At 35.3% G+C, this 17,209-nt stretch overlaps 2 protein-coding genes across 4 annotated transcripts in view; both read right to left on the minus strand.

Annotated features, from left to right (window-relative positions):
- LOC115435439 (pleckstrin homology domain-containing family O member 1-like) overlaps positions 1–2,319 on the minus strand; it is a 32,737-nt gene extending 30,418 nt beyond the window's left edge. For all 3 annotated transcript variants that reach the window (XR_003937696.1, XR_003937695.1, XM_030157855.1), the window contains exon 1: positions 2,080–2,319. Coding sequence is in view for 1 of the 3 variants with exons in the window: in XM_030157855.1 (XP_030013715.1) it covers positions 2,080–2,106 (27 nt within the window). In the remaining 2 variants the exon portion in view is untranslated. The remainder of the gene's footprint in view (positions 1–2,079) is intronic.
- A 5,344-nt stretch (positions 2,320–7,663) lies between these two features.
- LOC115435441 (uncharacterized) lies at positions 7,664–15,445 on the minus strand. Its single transcript, XM_030157857.1, has 7 exons — positions 15,364–15,445; positions 14,056–14,442; positions 12,802–13,068; positions 12,177–12,270; positions 9,670–9,730; positions 9,436–9,545; positions 7,664–8,255 (listed from the first exon to the last, which is right to left on the minus strand). Exons 1-7 carry the CDS (start codon positions 15,437–15,439, stop codon positions 8,192–8,194), a joined length of 1,059 nt encoding a protein of 352 aa, XP_030013717.1. The 5' UTR covers positions 15,440–15,445; the 3' UTR covers positions 7,664–8,191.
- Positions 15,446–17,209: the final 1,764 nt, after the last annotated feature.

Consider the following 17,209-nt stretch of genomic DNA (forward strand, 5'->3'; position numbering starts at 1 on the left):
TATTGATCGGAAAAAATATGCCTCTATATCCTCTATCAGTCAGCCTCTAGCTAAATAAAATTAAACTATGGTGATGTTGATGATATAAAAAACTCCTGTAAAATAATCAAATGCAATGAAAAAATTAATGATAATCGTTGAATAAATGACAACAACAGATTTAAAGTCTGTTGTCAGTGAGTCAGAGATGAAAATGAAAACAGCAGTGACTCCTGCAGCTTCATTCATGCTCAGACTCAGTTTGTGTCTTTGTCATGGAGATTCAATCACATTCCTGAATCTTCAGCGTCTCCAACAACCTGAACAACGCCTCCCTGACCTTAAACCAGCAACCGACTAGCAACCAAAGACCTGCAGAACTGATGGGAGTCATACTGTTCACAAGGTTTTTCTAATATTAGTCATGAAGAAGATGTTCCTCTGAAAAAGGGGAAGTGGTTTTGCAGATTAAACTTCCTTTTTTAACTGCGAACAGTCTTCAACACCATGAGTCATTTGAGCAAAAAGGTTAAAATCACGCGACACAAGGAAAACAAAGAAGCCATAAAACAACAAAAATGTAATATTTAGCCTGAAAATGTGAATACAGATAAGATTAATGATTATCTGTTTTGTTTTGTCCATGAAATGTGGGCATTTATCAATATAGTGGCAAAGGATTATGAAAAATGTTCATTGTTGTTTCCAAAGATTTTTTGTTGCTGTTACAGAAAGAAACCAGCAGTTATTCACATTTAACAAGCTGAAGTGTGAGGATTTTTATTTGTTTTTCTGACAAAAAAAAGAAAGAAAGTTAATAAATTCTAAGAATAGTTGGCAGTTAATCCAGTTGTTGAAAACTGAAGAATTAATAGATTTATTGAAGCGGCAGTTGGACCAAACAGCAAACTGCTCTTTTGATTTCCAGACACGCCACAATGTTTATGAATGCCTATCAACTCATAAAATGAACTGCATTCATGTGGTTACTGATGCTGCAGTTTCTGGACTAATGGTGGAAAGTTTCTAAATACTTTTACTGCAGTATCTGAGGTACTTGTACTTTACTTTTACATTTACAGTATTTTCAACAGCTTTCTCCTTCAGTGTCTCAGTCAAATATTCTGATTTCTACTCAATTTGTTCCTTGTTTCTCTGCTCAGATATCATACAAATCCTTATTTTAGTTTAGTTTGTTACTGGTTAGATGTAATTCAACTGAAATATGTGATTTAGGACAAAGTTAGAAGCATTTTACCTGTTTTTCTTTTTGGGAAATAAATGGCTAATTTTCCAGAAACATTTTTTCTTTTCGTTGTTGAAATTACCTTTTACAGTTTCTAAGGTTAACACTTTCTCCACCACTGTCCTGTTATGAATAGAATAATACACTATTATTCCCACAGCTGGGACTTACATCTTTACAATATAAAATATTACAAAGCAGATTAAGATTGAGTATACAGAGTAAAAATTATAAACTATTTTTGGATACAGGAATGTCAGTAATCACAGTGAAAGATAAAAAATTAGAAGAGAAAATGGAGATATACTGTATACATTCAATATAAACAATGTGCACAGTAGTGAAAACAGTACATCAAAAGCTGGGACAGTCTAGTTATTCCATAGGAACAGAGATGAGTTCCTCAGTAATATGAATAATAACAATAAACCAATCATAAAGAGCATTCAGACTGGAAGAACAGATGATTCTGATGTATTGATCAGTCATGTATTGATGCTGTGTGATGCGTTCAGGGTCCATTTGTTATGTAAGTGCATTAAATGGCCTCTCGGAGTGGAACCGGATCTGTTCAGATATAATAATTTGATCTATATCCGTATCTAATCTCATCCTCTTGTTTTTTTTAATACATGTTGTGTGTTTCGTTATTGTTTGTTTGTTTTAAGCACTTTCCATCATCTATAGATTCGTCTTTTATTTTGAAAACAGGAAAACTAGCGCGTGTTGTTGCCTTCAAAATAAAGGCTTAAACTAATCCTTGAGGCTTTTGTTCCTCGAGCTTCAGTCCGGACCTTCTGGAACCGGACCGGGACCAGCCTCCACGGTCCGGACCCGGTGCCGGGAACACTCACCCGTTTCCCGGAGCTGTTCTTCTTCATGCTGGCGGCTGTCAGGCTGCCGGTGGCGGACGTCTCTCGGTACTTCTCCCACTTTCACGGTAACTCCGTTATGTCCCCACAATAAAGAGCGGCGGAGGAGGAGGAGAAAAGCGGCTTCGGATGAGTTCAAGTCCGGGCGGGAGGACCGGAGCCTCCGCCTCAGCTCCACCGTCCTCAGCTGCTGGTGTTCGGGGTGCCGCTGCTCGTCGTCCCGTTGTTGTTGCTGCTGCTGCCGCCGGGCTCCGCTGTGCTCTGACCGGCCCGGAGCTGCTCTGGGAGTCGGTGTCCGGTTACTCCTCCTCCTCCTCATCCTTTGGACTCCCTGCTGGCTCAGCGGCTCCTCGGCAGCCTCACACCGCCCCCTACCGGGAGAAGTTGAGGACACATGTATAGAGTTGTGCAGGTCTAAGAGCCTCATACACCCCAATATGATCTCAAATAGGTCAAACTCGTAAAATAATAAAAACATACTAATCTGTAAACAAGTGGTGCCAGACACAACAAACCCCGCCCCTCACACACACTTCTCCCATTACGAGTAAATGGGAAGCTTTTAAAAATTCATTAAAAAAAAAAAAAAATTGAACTTTGAACGACTGTTGTCCCAAAATGTAATGAGATCCATTCTTGGTCACTGGCAATTTATAAAGTGAATTTGGTATGAATTCAACCAATAGTTTTGCTGCTACAGATGTGAAATTTCACCCATTATAAGTAAATGGGCAAAAAGAAATATTTTTAAAAAATTCATAAAAAATGTTAACTTTGACCTACTTTTCCCAAAATGTAAGGACATTTATTTTGGTCACTGGTAATCTATGCACCAAATGGTAGGAATTCAACCAATAGTTTTGCTGCTAGGGTGTTAACAAACAAACATACAAACAGAACCAAAAACAGTATCCCTTGCCTCCCCCTCAGGGTAACGACAACTCCTAAAACCTTTCTTTATGTTCTACAGTTAACAACCTGAAAAATACATTTACATTTATGCATTTGGTAGACGTTTTTTTCCAAAGTGACCTACTGGGGAAAACCAATCAAATCAATCAATCAATCAATCAATCAATCAATCAATCAATCAATCAATCAATCAATCAATCAATCAATCAATCAATCACAATTTTATTTATATAGTGCCAGATCACAACAAAAGTAAGAAAAAAATAAACAAACAAAAAATAAGTGCAATTTTAACAACATAATGTCTCAGATTATCATTTACACGTTACACAGTGGATCTTTGTAGATCACAGTGGATCTACAAAAACACAAAACATTTAGTAACAGGTAAAATATGATTGAAATTGCACTTCAGACATTTAATGTTGTTTATATTTTTTCAGGTTATTCACTTTTTGTACGAAAAGATAGTTTGTAAATGTAAACATTTTCATGTAATTTTGCTTTTTCACACTAAAACAAAGAGAAAAAAAATGTTGTTATTACTTACAGGTTATTATGATAGTATTTTACTGGTCTGATTACAATTAATCAAATTGAGGTTAAATATTTACAAATGTTACTAACATTTCCATTAGTAGGCTATTGTGTTAGTGGGAAAACCCATAAATGCTGAACAGATTTAGGCCCTAAGTTTGGGATGTCTTTCCATTATTAGGCTGTAAAGATGAAATATATGGATCTTATTATCTATTTTAACTTTATTAATTGTCATATGTTGCAGTGTAATGGTTCTGGAAAATGAAATTTATACTGGATATCGTCTACTTACATTATATCTTTACAAAACAATTTGCTAAATAAAATAAAGTGCCACAATAGAGATATAACAGTGTTTTGAAGGAGGCATTTGTAACAACGACACTTCATATTCTAATTTATTTTGTTGTTTTGTTTTCATTATTAAACCACAAACCTGTCTCAGTGTAATCTCCATCTGAAAAACCAAGTGAGTGTATTTTATTTCCTGCCCATTGGTCTCAGATCAGCTCAGTCAGACTGGTGGGGGTTACATCCGAAGTCAGAGGTCAGAAGGACAAGGGGGAGAGGGGGCCAGACTGGGATGTGGACTGATGTGAATCAGTGTTATGTGGTTCAGACTGATATGGACAGATGTTCTGATCTGGAGTCAGTTTCACTAAAGTGGGTCAGAGCGGCTGATCTGAGGATTATCTTCTGTCACGCTTCATTAAAAGCATCACGCACAAAAACACAACAACAATAAACCTGTCGGTTCACGTCGCTCCGCACCCGCTAATCAGACAGAAACCTCAAGAGAGAAATCGAAGAAACTTTACTGAACATGAAAAGAAATAGCACATGGTTAATTTGTGGTTGTAAGACAGAAATACAGTTTAATCAGCAAAACAGGGAAAGAAATAATATTAACAATATCATAAATAACTAATATAAAGGTATTTTTTTACAGAATGGCCACTCCAACTGTATTTGTGTCCAATACACAATTTACACTGATCCGCCAAAACATTATGACCACTGATAGGAGAAGTGATAATAATATTTATTATTTCATTGCGTGACCTGTCAGTGGATTAGATATATTAGGCAGCAAGCCAACATGTAGACCTCAAGGCTGATGTGTTAGAAACAGCAAAAACGGTCAAGGGTATGGATCTGAGCAACTTTAACAAAGGAGAAACTGTGATGCTCAAATCACTGAGTCAGATCACCTTCAGATTTTGTTGTTCATTCCGATGTAAAGTGCTTTGTCCCTACCAAAAGTATATATAAACAACCAGATCTCAACTAATCCAGCATCTGTGGGAGCAGAGCATTATTACCATCTGTCTAATATTGTGTAGGTTTCCCTTTTTCCACAAAAACAGCTGTGACCTGAGGCCTAGACTCCACCAGACCTCTGAAGGTGTACTGTGGTATCTGGACCCAGACGTTAGCAGCAGATCCCTGAAGTTTGAGAGATTGGTCCATTGTGGTGTAAAATTACTGAGATACTGGGAAACTGGTTGGGTTCTACTATGCCTCTACACCCTCAGTTTTGTCTTCTTGGTGACAAGACCATGGTACCTGGTGTAACAAATAACAAATTTAGTATTACACAGCCACATGACTGATTCTACTCAGCTGGAAGAAGCCAAGATGTCCCTCTGTGAAAGAATGGACTGATGAACTGATGAACTTAAGACAGTGTTTTTCAACCTTGGGGTCAGGACCCCACGTAGGGTCACCTGGAATTCAAATGGGGTCACCTGAAATTTCTAGTAATTGATTAAAAAAAACAAAAAAAACGTACTTATAGAAAATAAATATACGGTGAGTTGAGAGAAACAATCACACTACAAAAAAGACATGACAAAGTCTGAAACTGAAACTGAAGCACTGTGGTACTGTTTATCTTTCAAATGTTCATTGTGGTCAGTTTCAGATGCTGCAGCTCTTTCATAATTCATAGTTTGAGTTATTGTTTGTTCTGTATTAATTGTCAGCCTTGTAAATACAAGCTGGACTGACTGTGCATATCCTGACCAAGGAAAATAAAATTCTCACTTTGTGCAGTAATCTACACCTGGCTTTTCTGCCTCCGTCCATAATAATGCACATTATATAGACTAAATGTCGTCTAAAATTAACATTTATTTGCAACATAGCACAACAAACTATTACATGATCAAAAACAAATTAATTTTAGCAAAAAAATGTTTTGAATGTCTGGGTTTGCAAGAAATTTGTGATGTTAAAATGGGGTCATGAGCCAAAAAAGGTTGAGAACCACTAGATTAAGATTTCATCATACGAACCCATGCTGGGAAGAACTGACTGTAAAGGGAAAGCAAGTCAGTTTTGGTTGCACGTTCATTTAAATTTAAACTAGAATAGAAAGAATTGACTGACTTTTTTTTTTTTTATCTTTCATGTCCATTGTTTTGTCTTATTTTAGTGTTAAGGGATGGCTGTCTACTGTTCTTTGCAAAAGTTGTGTACTGTATTTGTTCTATGCATGCTGCTCTGCTTTGAAAAATGAATAAAAATTTGAATTATAAAAAAGTTTGAGAGACTGGGATGTCTTTCCTTGGTCCATTTTTGGTCAGTACTAACCACTACAGACCTGGAACAAACAACAAGACCTGCGGTTGTGGAGATGCTCTGATCCAGTCATCACCGCTAAAGTATGGACCTGGTCAAAGTCACTCAGGTCCTTATGTTGCTCATTTTTCTGCTTCCAGCACATCATCTTAGAGGTAGCCTAAATGTTCACCTGCTGCCTAATATATCCAATCCAGTGAAGGGAACCATTGTAATGAAATAGTCAATATTATTATCACTTCTGTCAGTATCATAATGTTATGGTTGATTGATGTAAATATAAACTCAAAGGCTTTTAAGCTTCAAACTTCAATCCTTGTAACTTTCATAAAACTAACACAGTCCAAAGGGTTTAACTAAAAGGAATAAAGCTGTGTGTCTGAATCTCTTTCCAATTTTTTTTTCTCACAGCCTCGCATTCAGTGAAACAATGGCTGATGTTCTAGTTCAGTGGTTCTCATCTCCCCTCACCGATCCTATACTGACCCACTTTTGTAGAATTAAAACCTGCAGTTTTTACTTCTGCTGCCTTTTGAGCTGGGTTTTATTTTTAGTGTAAATTAAAACGTGGTGCCAGGCACAACAAACCCCGCCCCCCACATATATTTCACCCATTATAAGCAAATGAGAAGATTTTAAAAATTCATAAAAAACTTGAACTTTGACCTACTGTTTCAAAAATGTCATGAAATCCATTCTGGGTCACTGACAATCTATAAACCAAATTTAGTATGAATTCACACAAGAGTTTTGCTGCTACAGACATTTGAAATTTCTCTCATTATAAGTAAATGGGAAAAAAAAAAAAAAAAATTAAAAATTCATTAAAAATTGTAACTTTGACCTACTTTTCCCAAAATATAATGAGATCTATTCTGGGTCACTTGCAATCTACAAACCCAATTTGGTATGAATTCAACCAATGGTTTTGCTGCTAGAGTGTTAACAAACAAATAAACTGAACCAAAAACAATACCCCTTGCCTCCCTTTCGGGGGGTGGGGTAATAAATGACAAATAAAAATGTGAATTTACATTTTTAGATTCTTCACATGTGTTTGTTTCATTGCCAGCAGTTTGTGTGTGTGAGGAAACATGACCCTGATTCACCTGGGTATGAACACTGCCCCCCCCCCCCCCCCCCGCCCCAACAACCTGACATTACACCGAAGTCACTCATACTCCTTATATAGTCTTGAATCACACAAGGTTTTTTTGTTTTATTACCTGTTTTTTTGCCTTTTATGTTACTACCTTGTATACATAAGTACATATAACAGTAAATATACACAGGAGAGGAAAACATAAAAATACAATAAAAGAAATTAATAATCATTCAGTTAAAGCAACATATTTATACAGTGTGTTAATGTTGTTTAACAGTTTGTTAATTTATTCTTTTATGTTCGTATTATAATATAAAATATCCTCCTGAGAAAGTAAAGATTTTTTTTTTTTTTTTAAATAAAACATATATTAAATAAGTACCTTCATTGTAAACAGCAACAGTTTGTTTTTTGCTTTTTTTTTCCCCCAGAAAATGTTTTTAAATTAAAGCTGTGAAATTCTTGTCCCCAACACAGGACAAAAATATATTGCTGGGTCTCAGGCGGCTATGACCTAAAATGAAGAGAGAAATTTACAAAAGTAAATAAGCTGCTCCTCACAGGTATAGATTTATTACACTTATTTATAACATTTCATAAATATCTTTGTGTCTGTGTTGGTGGTGTCTGTAAAAGTTTTCAACAAAAAATGAAATTAAGAGAATGTTTCAGTGATATAATGTAAAACAGCAACAAACTCTGCCTGTCATTAAAAACAAAAACAAAAAAACAGAAACAAAAACAGATGAACTTTGACCTTTACTTTGTACCTTAATATACTTACAAGTGTCAGAAAAACAAACACATGCAATGCAAACATCTTTTTTACTTTAAACAGGAATAAGAAACCAGTTAGATGTTTTATTATAAAAGTGTTTGGTGACTGTTAACAAACACCATTTCCCACAAGCACCACACAGTCACATGGTAGAAGAAGAGACTTGATCACCATCATCATCTGCAGACGACTGAAGAGTAAACGACGGCCTCCTCTTTGCCCGCAATTCCTCTATTAGAACTGGCAAACAATAAAAATAAACCAGTTAATCTATAATTTACCTGATCAGAAACAGAAACACTAGAAACATTAGTCACCTTATAATTAAACCTGCCTTAGTGCGTCAAAGTTCTGTTATAATTACCTTTAACACAGGGCTATTCAACAGGCAGCACGCTTTCCAGCACAGGCGCATCAATCAAATTGGGCCCACTACCCATAAATAGTAAATAAATAGTTTAACTACTGCTAACTGTACATATGGCTATTTGCAGCACTGCCACTGTTTAGCAAAGACCAGAAAAACTGGCTATTATATGAAAAGATGGCATATTCAATGGAGAAGAGATGCAAATTTTAAAATAGGATATTTAACAAAATTTGATTTGTGTTGGTCAGCGAACAAAGCAATATAGATGGTCATAAATTGCTTTAAATGTTATGTTTACTTTTCTTACTTGCACTAAAAGCCAGCAGTTACTATGACTGCGATTGTATGTTATGTTAAAATTTAACGAAACCTTAACAGCTAAATACAAATGTTGAAAATGCGATGGCGCTGTGTGTCAATTGTACATCCAATGTTAGAGTAATACTACGGGGGTCTGGCCCACAGTCCATAGTATTGCAATAATTTTGGCCCATGGGAAAATATAGTTGAATAGCCCTGCTTTAACATGGGATTTGTAATGTTTCTAGATTAAAACATTCAATCTCATTTAATGCTTTGTTGTAAGTAAATAAAAATTTTGTAAGCTCTTGTTTAAGTCAAATCATGTACAGATTATGCAGTGTACATTTTCTCTGTGAGAATACAAAATATAGATAAAGTTACAGAATTAGTAAATTATAAACACAGATTGCAGTTTTATGGATGTGTTTTCTTCATTATGAATATGAATCTGACACCTGTGACATTATTGTCAAAACTACATCATCAGGTGGCAGGCATGAGTGGAAGATAACATCAACTCTGCAAACTGCACATGCAAGAAAGGTGGTGGATACGAGGGATGAGGAGCAAAATCAGGTATGTTATTTACATCAAATCATTTCAATATAACTTTGTCATATTATCTGTATGTTGTTTGTAACATTTGAGAAAATAGATGATTTAGTTATCTTTTTTCTGTGTTTGTAAATGTGTCTCCACTGGAAATGTTACATATTTTCATGTTAAATGTCATGTTTTCAGTGTTACCTGCTCTGCTTGGTGTGTTTGAACAGTATGGCGGCGTAGCTGACGTCGTCCACGGTTTGAGTGATTTTGTGCCCATCAGACAGAACTATGTGACTGTAGATGTGATCAGACTTCACACACAAAACAACATGTAAAAACTAATCCGGAGAAACACAGACGTTAAAGATAACTGATGCTGAATATAGAAATATGAACTGTTCAAAATGATCAACACAGAATGATGAATATGTTCACCTTTACACTTGTTTCCTCTCCAACACTTGTATGACCCTCATGGGCCGCAGCAGCACGCTTCCTGTAAAACCATCATCATCATCATCATCATCATCATCATCTTCATCATCATCATCACGTCACTGAGAAAAAGTGAAGACAGAGTAGAGCAGCAGAGTTCCATCTGACTGAACCTGATCAGTGTCGTCTAGTTAACCCCTTCCTGTCTGAACACCTTCTGTCATGGTGTGGATGTCCCGAGAAGAGTGTGGACTTCTATTTTCTTCTCAGAATCTTAAATTGTAAGATGGGTAAGGGTATTATGGAATTTATGACCATCATAAACTGCATTTTGTTTTACCCTTGAAGAAACTCTGAATGTAAAATCATTTGACTGGTTCTCCAGGGCCTGTAAAACGCCTCTTCAGCCTGAACCAGAACTTACTATTTTTGGCTGTCCTCAGACTATCGAGAATGTACCTGCAACACTACAGCGTCCACTGGAACTCGGAATGATAATCACTAAGAGGCTGATATTAAAAGAATGGAAGTCTCCAAATCCTCCTTCTTTTCAAATGTGGGTCAATGATATGCTGTCACTGATAAAGATAAAAAAGCTCTGGTCTTTGAGGACATGCTCTGTGAACACTTGGACTCTGTTTCTCGCAAACTTGGAGGAAGTTAGATTGGACTAAGGATTTTATCTGTATGTCAGTGACTGTCCTCTGTCTCTGCCCCTCTTTCTTTAAGTAAGGACTGGATAGTTTATTAATTAATTAGTTATTACACACATCTGAGCCTTTGGTTTTGTGTTTTAATGTAACTGAAAACTGTTACTTAAAATAACAAAAAAATAAAGATAAAAAGCAATCAATCTTATTAGCTCTGGCTCCTCTCACTTATGGTGTTGCACATATTATCATGATGTCTATAAAACGTTCATCATTGTTTTTAGGTTATTCTTGATAAACCTTCACAGAACATTGAGTGAAGTAGTTTTCCAAAGCCTTTATGCCCTTTTCTTGAGGATTTCCTGGAGGTTGTTTCTGAACACTTCAGTGACACCTTTAGAAAATGTCCTCATCAGGTTCTGAAGAGTCACCCCACAAGTGGTTTCTCCGAACCCCTCAGGAAACATATTATCAAACTTAAACCTGTTCCTTGTCTGAGGCCTATGCAGCACACTTGGGATTTTCTTGACCGAATTGTTTTTTAAAACATGTCATTGTGCATAGAGGTGCTGTCATGTTGAAACAGGACAAAAAGTTTACTAAACAGTTCAACTAGATGCTGTGGCTTCAGAAATAAAACTTAAATGGAAAAAAAAAAAAAAAAAAAAAAGATCTCACCAGGAAAAAACAATACTGGTGTATTGTTTTGTAGCCATGTGTCGACCTCTTGTGGTTGTATGGATAAGTGCATGTAAAATATAAACCTATGGTTGACCATGGTTAATAAAACTGTGTAGATTTAAAGGTTTGAGATGTGTCCTGGGTTGAACTGAAGATAAACAGTGTGTTTCCTTTATTGATGTTCAGTATATAGCTGTCTTATCTTGACCTGACCTTGATCTTTTCTTTTTTTTTCTTGTCTAAACCTAATCAAACTCTATTAGTCAAGACATTGTCACAGCCCTAAATGCAACAATTACGTAGTATTTTAACATTACCTGTATTTTGTGAGCATATGGTAATTTGGAAGTCATTAACAACTGATTTATTTTGTCATTTCCATGAGGACATTATGCATGAAACAACTAAAAGTAACTGCTCACTATGTGACCACAACTATATAATCACCTCATCACAATTATTTCAGTTAATTTTTTTTTTTTACATTATTGGGATAATGATGTCCATTAACATGAAAAATAACAGAAATGAAATATTTTATGATTACAACAATGTTTACCATTGTATGACAAGTGTGTTGTAATAACATCATCTTGTTGCACTGCATTCTTCTTCAACTATCAAATAAATGTAGAACTAGCACTTCTGTGGTTCATTTTGATTTGGTTTCTCTGCACCACATCAAGTCTAACACAGGAAGAACTCATTTCCTCATAGCGACTATGAAATCATTTGCACTCAAACTATAACTAAGATTAACACTGGATTGCACTGCAAAGCAAATATGTATGTATATGTACACACACACACACACACACACACACACACACACGTAACATTTGCAAATTGCACAGCGTACATATTGTACACTGCACATTCTCTTGTTTCGTAAATATAAAAGTGTGTTTCTGAGTTTGTTTTGGCAGTCACTTTAATTTTATACATTTATTTGACTCTATATGTATAATTAAACTATTATTGGTCTCACAAGTGGTGGCATAAAGTTAATAAAATGGACAATAGCATTAATCATAATTATTTGCATTTATTTTGTAACTAATTATCAACTTGAATTTCAACATCCTGCTGCTCACTAAAACTGAAATCACTCATTTTCTATGTGTAGAAAACTTAAGATAAAAGCTGAATTTAATTATCTAAAATCCCCAGTTTTACCTTTTAAAGATGATGAAGAGCAGAATGAGAGTGAACAGAGCCAAGAGGGCCCCGAACACCACACCGACCGTCAAAATCAGATTATCACTGTCCTCTGGAGACAGAAACATAATGGTTTAATACAAACTGTCCATCTACACACATTTAAATACAGAGGTGATAAACTGAAACAAAAAACAAAGAGTAATTATTACACAACTAAGCAAGAAAACATACATTTACAGCTTTTTTTTTTGGAATAGAAGTTGTATTAAGGTATGAACTAATAAAACTTAATGGATTATGATGGAGGTGAATTGAAAAAAGCAGTTATAAAATGGATAAAGTGGATTATGTTCTTATAAATTATCAAGCGATGTTTTTATTTATTTGAGAATGACTCAAATGGTGGTGATTTGATAAAAACAGAGCCATGATGGGTTTTTTTTTTGTTTTTTGTTTTTTTTTTGTCTTATATTCATCATTCACAACAGCAAATAAACTATATTTTCGGACCAGTCTAAACTTCAAATGGTAGAGAAGAAATAGGTTTTACTTTTTTTTTTTTTCTGGTGTTTTTTAAATTTAATTTGCTCTTTTTTATTATTTGATTGTTTTATGTGAAACAGTGCTGCTGTCGACCAACCTTCATCTACATTCATAATCAGGCTGAACGCTGCAGAGCCTGTATTCTTGACATTCTTCAAAGCACATGTGTAGTTCCCTGAATCCCCTGCTGTCAGCGCGTTGATCCGTAGGGCGGGGCCTTTCTCAGAGAGGGTGTGGCCATCTTTCATCCAGGTGACCTCCATGTTCTGGAAGCTGCAGTGTTGTGACTGAGCTGAACAGAACAGAGAGAGGCTCCCACCTGGACTCAAAGCTCCATCATGTGTTACCTTCAGCTTCATACTTTCTGTGGGACAAACAAAACCACCATCAGCGGAAGTACACATACTGTGGTAGAAGTACAAGTACTGAATCAGCATGTGTACAGCAAAAATGTCCTCAAGGTATGAAAGTGGGTTGGAGAATAGCAAAATACTTGGCAGAGTTCAATGACATGAGAGATTGTAATGAAATATATCACAAATGCATGGGGTGTCCAGAATTTTATTTTTTCCAAAACTGCATGTACCGGTAAACATTTTGGCATTACACAAATGGGATCAAAAATTGCTTTTATCTCTTGTAAATGGCATCTAAGTGCAATTTTTTCCCCAAAAAAATATTTCATGAGGCAGAAGTTCAGCTCTTGTTCATTCATGTTCAGTCTTTATTCACCCTCTACATCCTGATGGTGACATAAATTACATATTATGTTCTGCTGATCCATATCAATAATAACCTTTAATCCATAAAGACCCAGTGCTGCTTTTGTGGCAGTTCCCAAATGAATTTTACTCTATTTTAAACCTTTCTTAAGCGATTTATCATCATTTACTCTAATACACTGCTCTGTATTTTGCATTTTTAAGTGAAAATCAGGTATTTTCCTATATTTAATTTACTGATTGTGCAGACGTTCATAAAAGCTCAGATTAAAAGTTAAAGGTTATCATATCCAAAACAGAGAAAACTGAAGAAAGAGATACATTTTTCCATAAAATATATCATTAAGTGAACATAAAATAAACATCTCCGACCGCTGTCATTTGTCAAACTCTATGGGTTTTACTGGTTGAATCAATGATGATGTTTCCGTGGTAACTATGGAGCCTCTGAATGTCCAAATGGGTCATATGTGATGACCATGAAAAGATGACAAACTGCATTTTACACCAATCATTTACATGTACTGATAGGATTATTGGATCAACAGGTATTAAACATTTTAGATTGGTATATAATTTTAGTTGCTGATGGATGTTTGGGTTTTAATGGGTTAATATGAGGTTCTTACCGACCACTTTGAGGTTCACTCCTGACGGCTCTGTGAAATGTCCCACTGAGTAATTCACCTCCATCCTGAAGCGCAGAATGCTTTCATCACTTTTCTCCACATTTCTGATCTGTAAAGTGCAGTCTCCAGTTTTGTTTCCCAGGTATTTGTATCTGGATTCCCGGTTGAGGTCTGTGGTTTTGAACTCGCTGTCATACACTGATGGGGTGGTACCGTGACATATGAGATGGTTTGAACACCACCTGACTCTGACAACCTTTAGTTTGACCTGTGGTCCTGTAGGACTACAACAGGTCCTCAGGGGGGTGAAGGTGCAAGGGATGGTGACAGTCGACCCGGTCATGGCACAAACATTAGATGGATGATGCACACTCTGACATGCAGCCACTGGTCACACAGGGAAAGAAAATGAGTAATACAAAGACAAAATAGAACTCTGTGACGCCTTCAGCCAAAATGATCTCACAATCATTGTCATAGTGAAAGTTGCAAGAAATAAAAACAGTCTTTCCATTTTAAAGGCTGATATTTTGGGCTAGAGCGAACATTGAAGAAACCAGACGGTTATTAGTGGTTTTAAAATGTTTGTAAATCATTCAGCCAGATGAAAACAGTCATTTTTGTTCACTTATTTGCTCCTTTTACCGATTATTTCATTCCTTTTTTTGGTCATTTTATTGATTACATTGTTTGGTTTTGTCTGTTTAATTTCTTTTCTGTTCTTTGCTGTTATTGTTTTATACATTTGTATTGCATTAATTATTTTGTCTATTTTTGTTCACATTGTTGCTTATTGTGTTCATTTTAGTTTGTGCTTTAGATCCCTTAGTTACAATTTTTGTTTGTTTTATTGATCATTTTGTACATCTTTGTTCATTTTGCTGCTTTGTTTTGTCCAGTATTTTTCCTACGTTTAAAGCTACAGGGTGTGTATGTCTTCCTGTATGAGACATTGATATTTCTTAAGAAAAAAAAACAAATAATTAACACCTCAAAACAAGTAAAAAGCTGCTAAAGGTATCCATTAGGGAATCAACTACAACTATTACATCAGGAAAAATCATTGTCATAGTCATAGAAATGGCATAAAACATGATTTACAGAGTTTTATAACATTTTTGCCCAAGATTCAACTGATCATTGAAAACATGTGACACGAGCCTGTCTTCAGCAGTTCCTCTGCTGTGTTTAAAGCCAATACATTCACATAAATCTGTCCTTATTTAATGTAACTGACATCAGATACAAATATATGACAACTGTACCACTTATTTGCTTATAAATCTAAAGTCAATAGTTGAGTGTTACCTGTAAAATGAAGCATTAATCCCCACAGAATGTTTTTATCCCTACCAGACATCCTTAGTTTCTGGCATTGGGTCATGCTCTGCTATTGTTAAACCGACTGATTGTGAAATGAAGAAGCATTTTGAGGCACTTTCTGACTTCCTTCTTTCTTTCATTTTTCCGAGAAGTCTTCAACTTCACTAAATACAAGAGAATTGTGTGGCAGCTCTGTAACAGAGAGAACGTAAAGTCATTTGTCTATTCTGCCGGAAACTCACAAAAATGAACAGTTGAGGAACTGAGTCTAAAAGCTATTTATGCACTGATCAACCTAATATGTAGATATGCTTCATATCTGTTGAATGTAAGTGTTTTATGGGCTTCTTAACCCCCAAAGACCTAGAACTATTTTTGTGGTGACTTCCAAAAGATTTTTTCTCTACATTTAACCTTTCCCATGTCATTTATCACTAGTTATTATAAAATTATACTCTGTGATTTTCATTTCTTACTGAAAAGCTGGTATTCTCCCGTATTTAATTCACTGATTGTGTTTATGTTCATAACAACTCAGAGTAAGTTTGAAGGTTATTAAATCAAAACAGGGAAAACTAAAGAAAAAAGTGACTTTATTGGCATAATAAAAAAAAATGAACTGAACATAAAAACTCTCCAATCACTATCATTTGTCATAGTACATGGGTTTTATTGGCGAATCATTTTTGTAGAGGAATTGTACATGTAATGATAGGATTAGTGGTTCAAGGGTTATTTAACATTTTAGATCAGAGGATAGTTTTGGTCTTTGAGGACTGATGTGTTTTCATTTATGTTTCAAAATTTTCAACAGAGTTTTATGGATTTGATGCAGTTTTATGTGTATTTGATGTTGTTTCTGGTGGGTTTTATTTGGTTTCATGCAGGACTGATATACTTTAAGGCAGGGGTTCCCAAAGTGGGGTACATGTACCCCCAGGGTGCACTTGAATTTTTTTTTTTGAAAAATACATGAAATAAGTCATCATGTACCAATACAAAATAAGTGATGAGAATTAATGCTGAAATATAAAAGACAATAAATACATTCATATAATAGTTTTATTGTCAATCATCTTGTTTAAGCTTTGGTAACATTTAAGAACATTTCTATTTTATATTATTCAAAATGAGTTTATTTGATTAGCTAAGTAATTATATTTTGTTGATTGAAAGGTTAATTTATTATTTAACAACCAATTTATTTATTTTTCGTATCAGTGAAAGAGGGCACTTTTCAGTTTATGTTTTGCACAATAGTTACTTTAAAAATGTGTTATTTTAGAACACATTTTATTCTCAAATTGGAGTGTCAGAAGGTAGTTTTCTTCAACAGACATTTAACAAATTGTGTTTCTGCAAGCAGATTCACTCAGAACATTATTATTTATCAGAAAACAATAACAACTCCAAGACTTTCAGAAATACTCAAGATGGCTCTGGAACATAGAATGGCAGGCCACATAAACAAGATGAAGAGAAGTGTAAAATCCAGCTATACTGTAAAAAAACAAACAAACAAACAAACAAACAAAAAAACTACACCTAAACATCTGATCTATGAAAATGAAGGTGAGGGCAAAGTTGATAAAAGCATTAGTCAATAGAACTTGTGTTGAAAGCTGAAATATTTCATAATAAACTTCAGTCTGTTCTCTTTCGGGACAAAACAGATGTTTGTCAGTTTTTATCAGTTGGTTTACGATTGAGCAGATTCTTTCAACAGTTCATCTGGTTATCTTTAAGGTGATGGGCCACTATAGGTGACAATTCGTTTTGAGAAATGCCACAAGGGCACAAACCGAGGCCATCAACAAGTTCAGGAAAGACT

Source organism: Sphaeramia orbicularis, chromosome 16 (genome assembly GCF_902148855.1).
Source record: "Sphaeramia orbicularis chromosome 16, fSphaOr1.1, whole genome shotgun sequence".
In the NCBI taxonomy this organism is placed as follows: domain Eukaryota; kingdom Metazoa; phylum Chordata; class Actinopteri; order Kurtiformes; family Apogonidae; genus Sphaeramia; species Sphaeramia orbicularis.

Excerpts from the sequence above, each read along its gene's own strand:
- LOC115435441 (XM_030157857.1), bottom strand. The coding sequence starts at position 15,439 with ATGACCCAATGCCAGAAACTAAGGATGTCTGGTAGGGATAAAAACATT. Across the intron at positions 14,443-15,363 it reads ATTAATGCTTCATTTTACAG|TGGCTGCATGTCAGAGTGTG; the intron begins GTAACACTCAAC and ends CTGTGTGACCAG. Across the intron at positions 8,256-9,435 it reads AAACACACCAAGCAGAGCAG|TTCTAATAGAGGAATTGCGG; the intron begins GTAACACTGAAA and ends ATTGTTTGCCAG.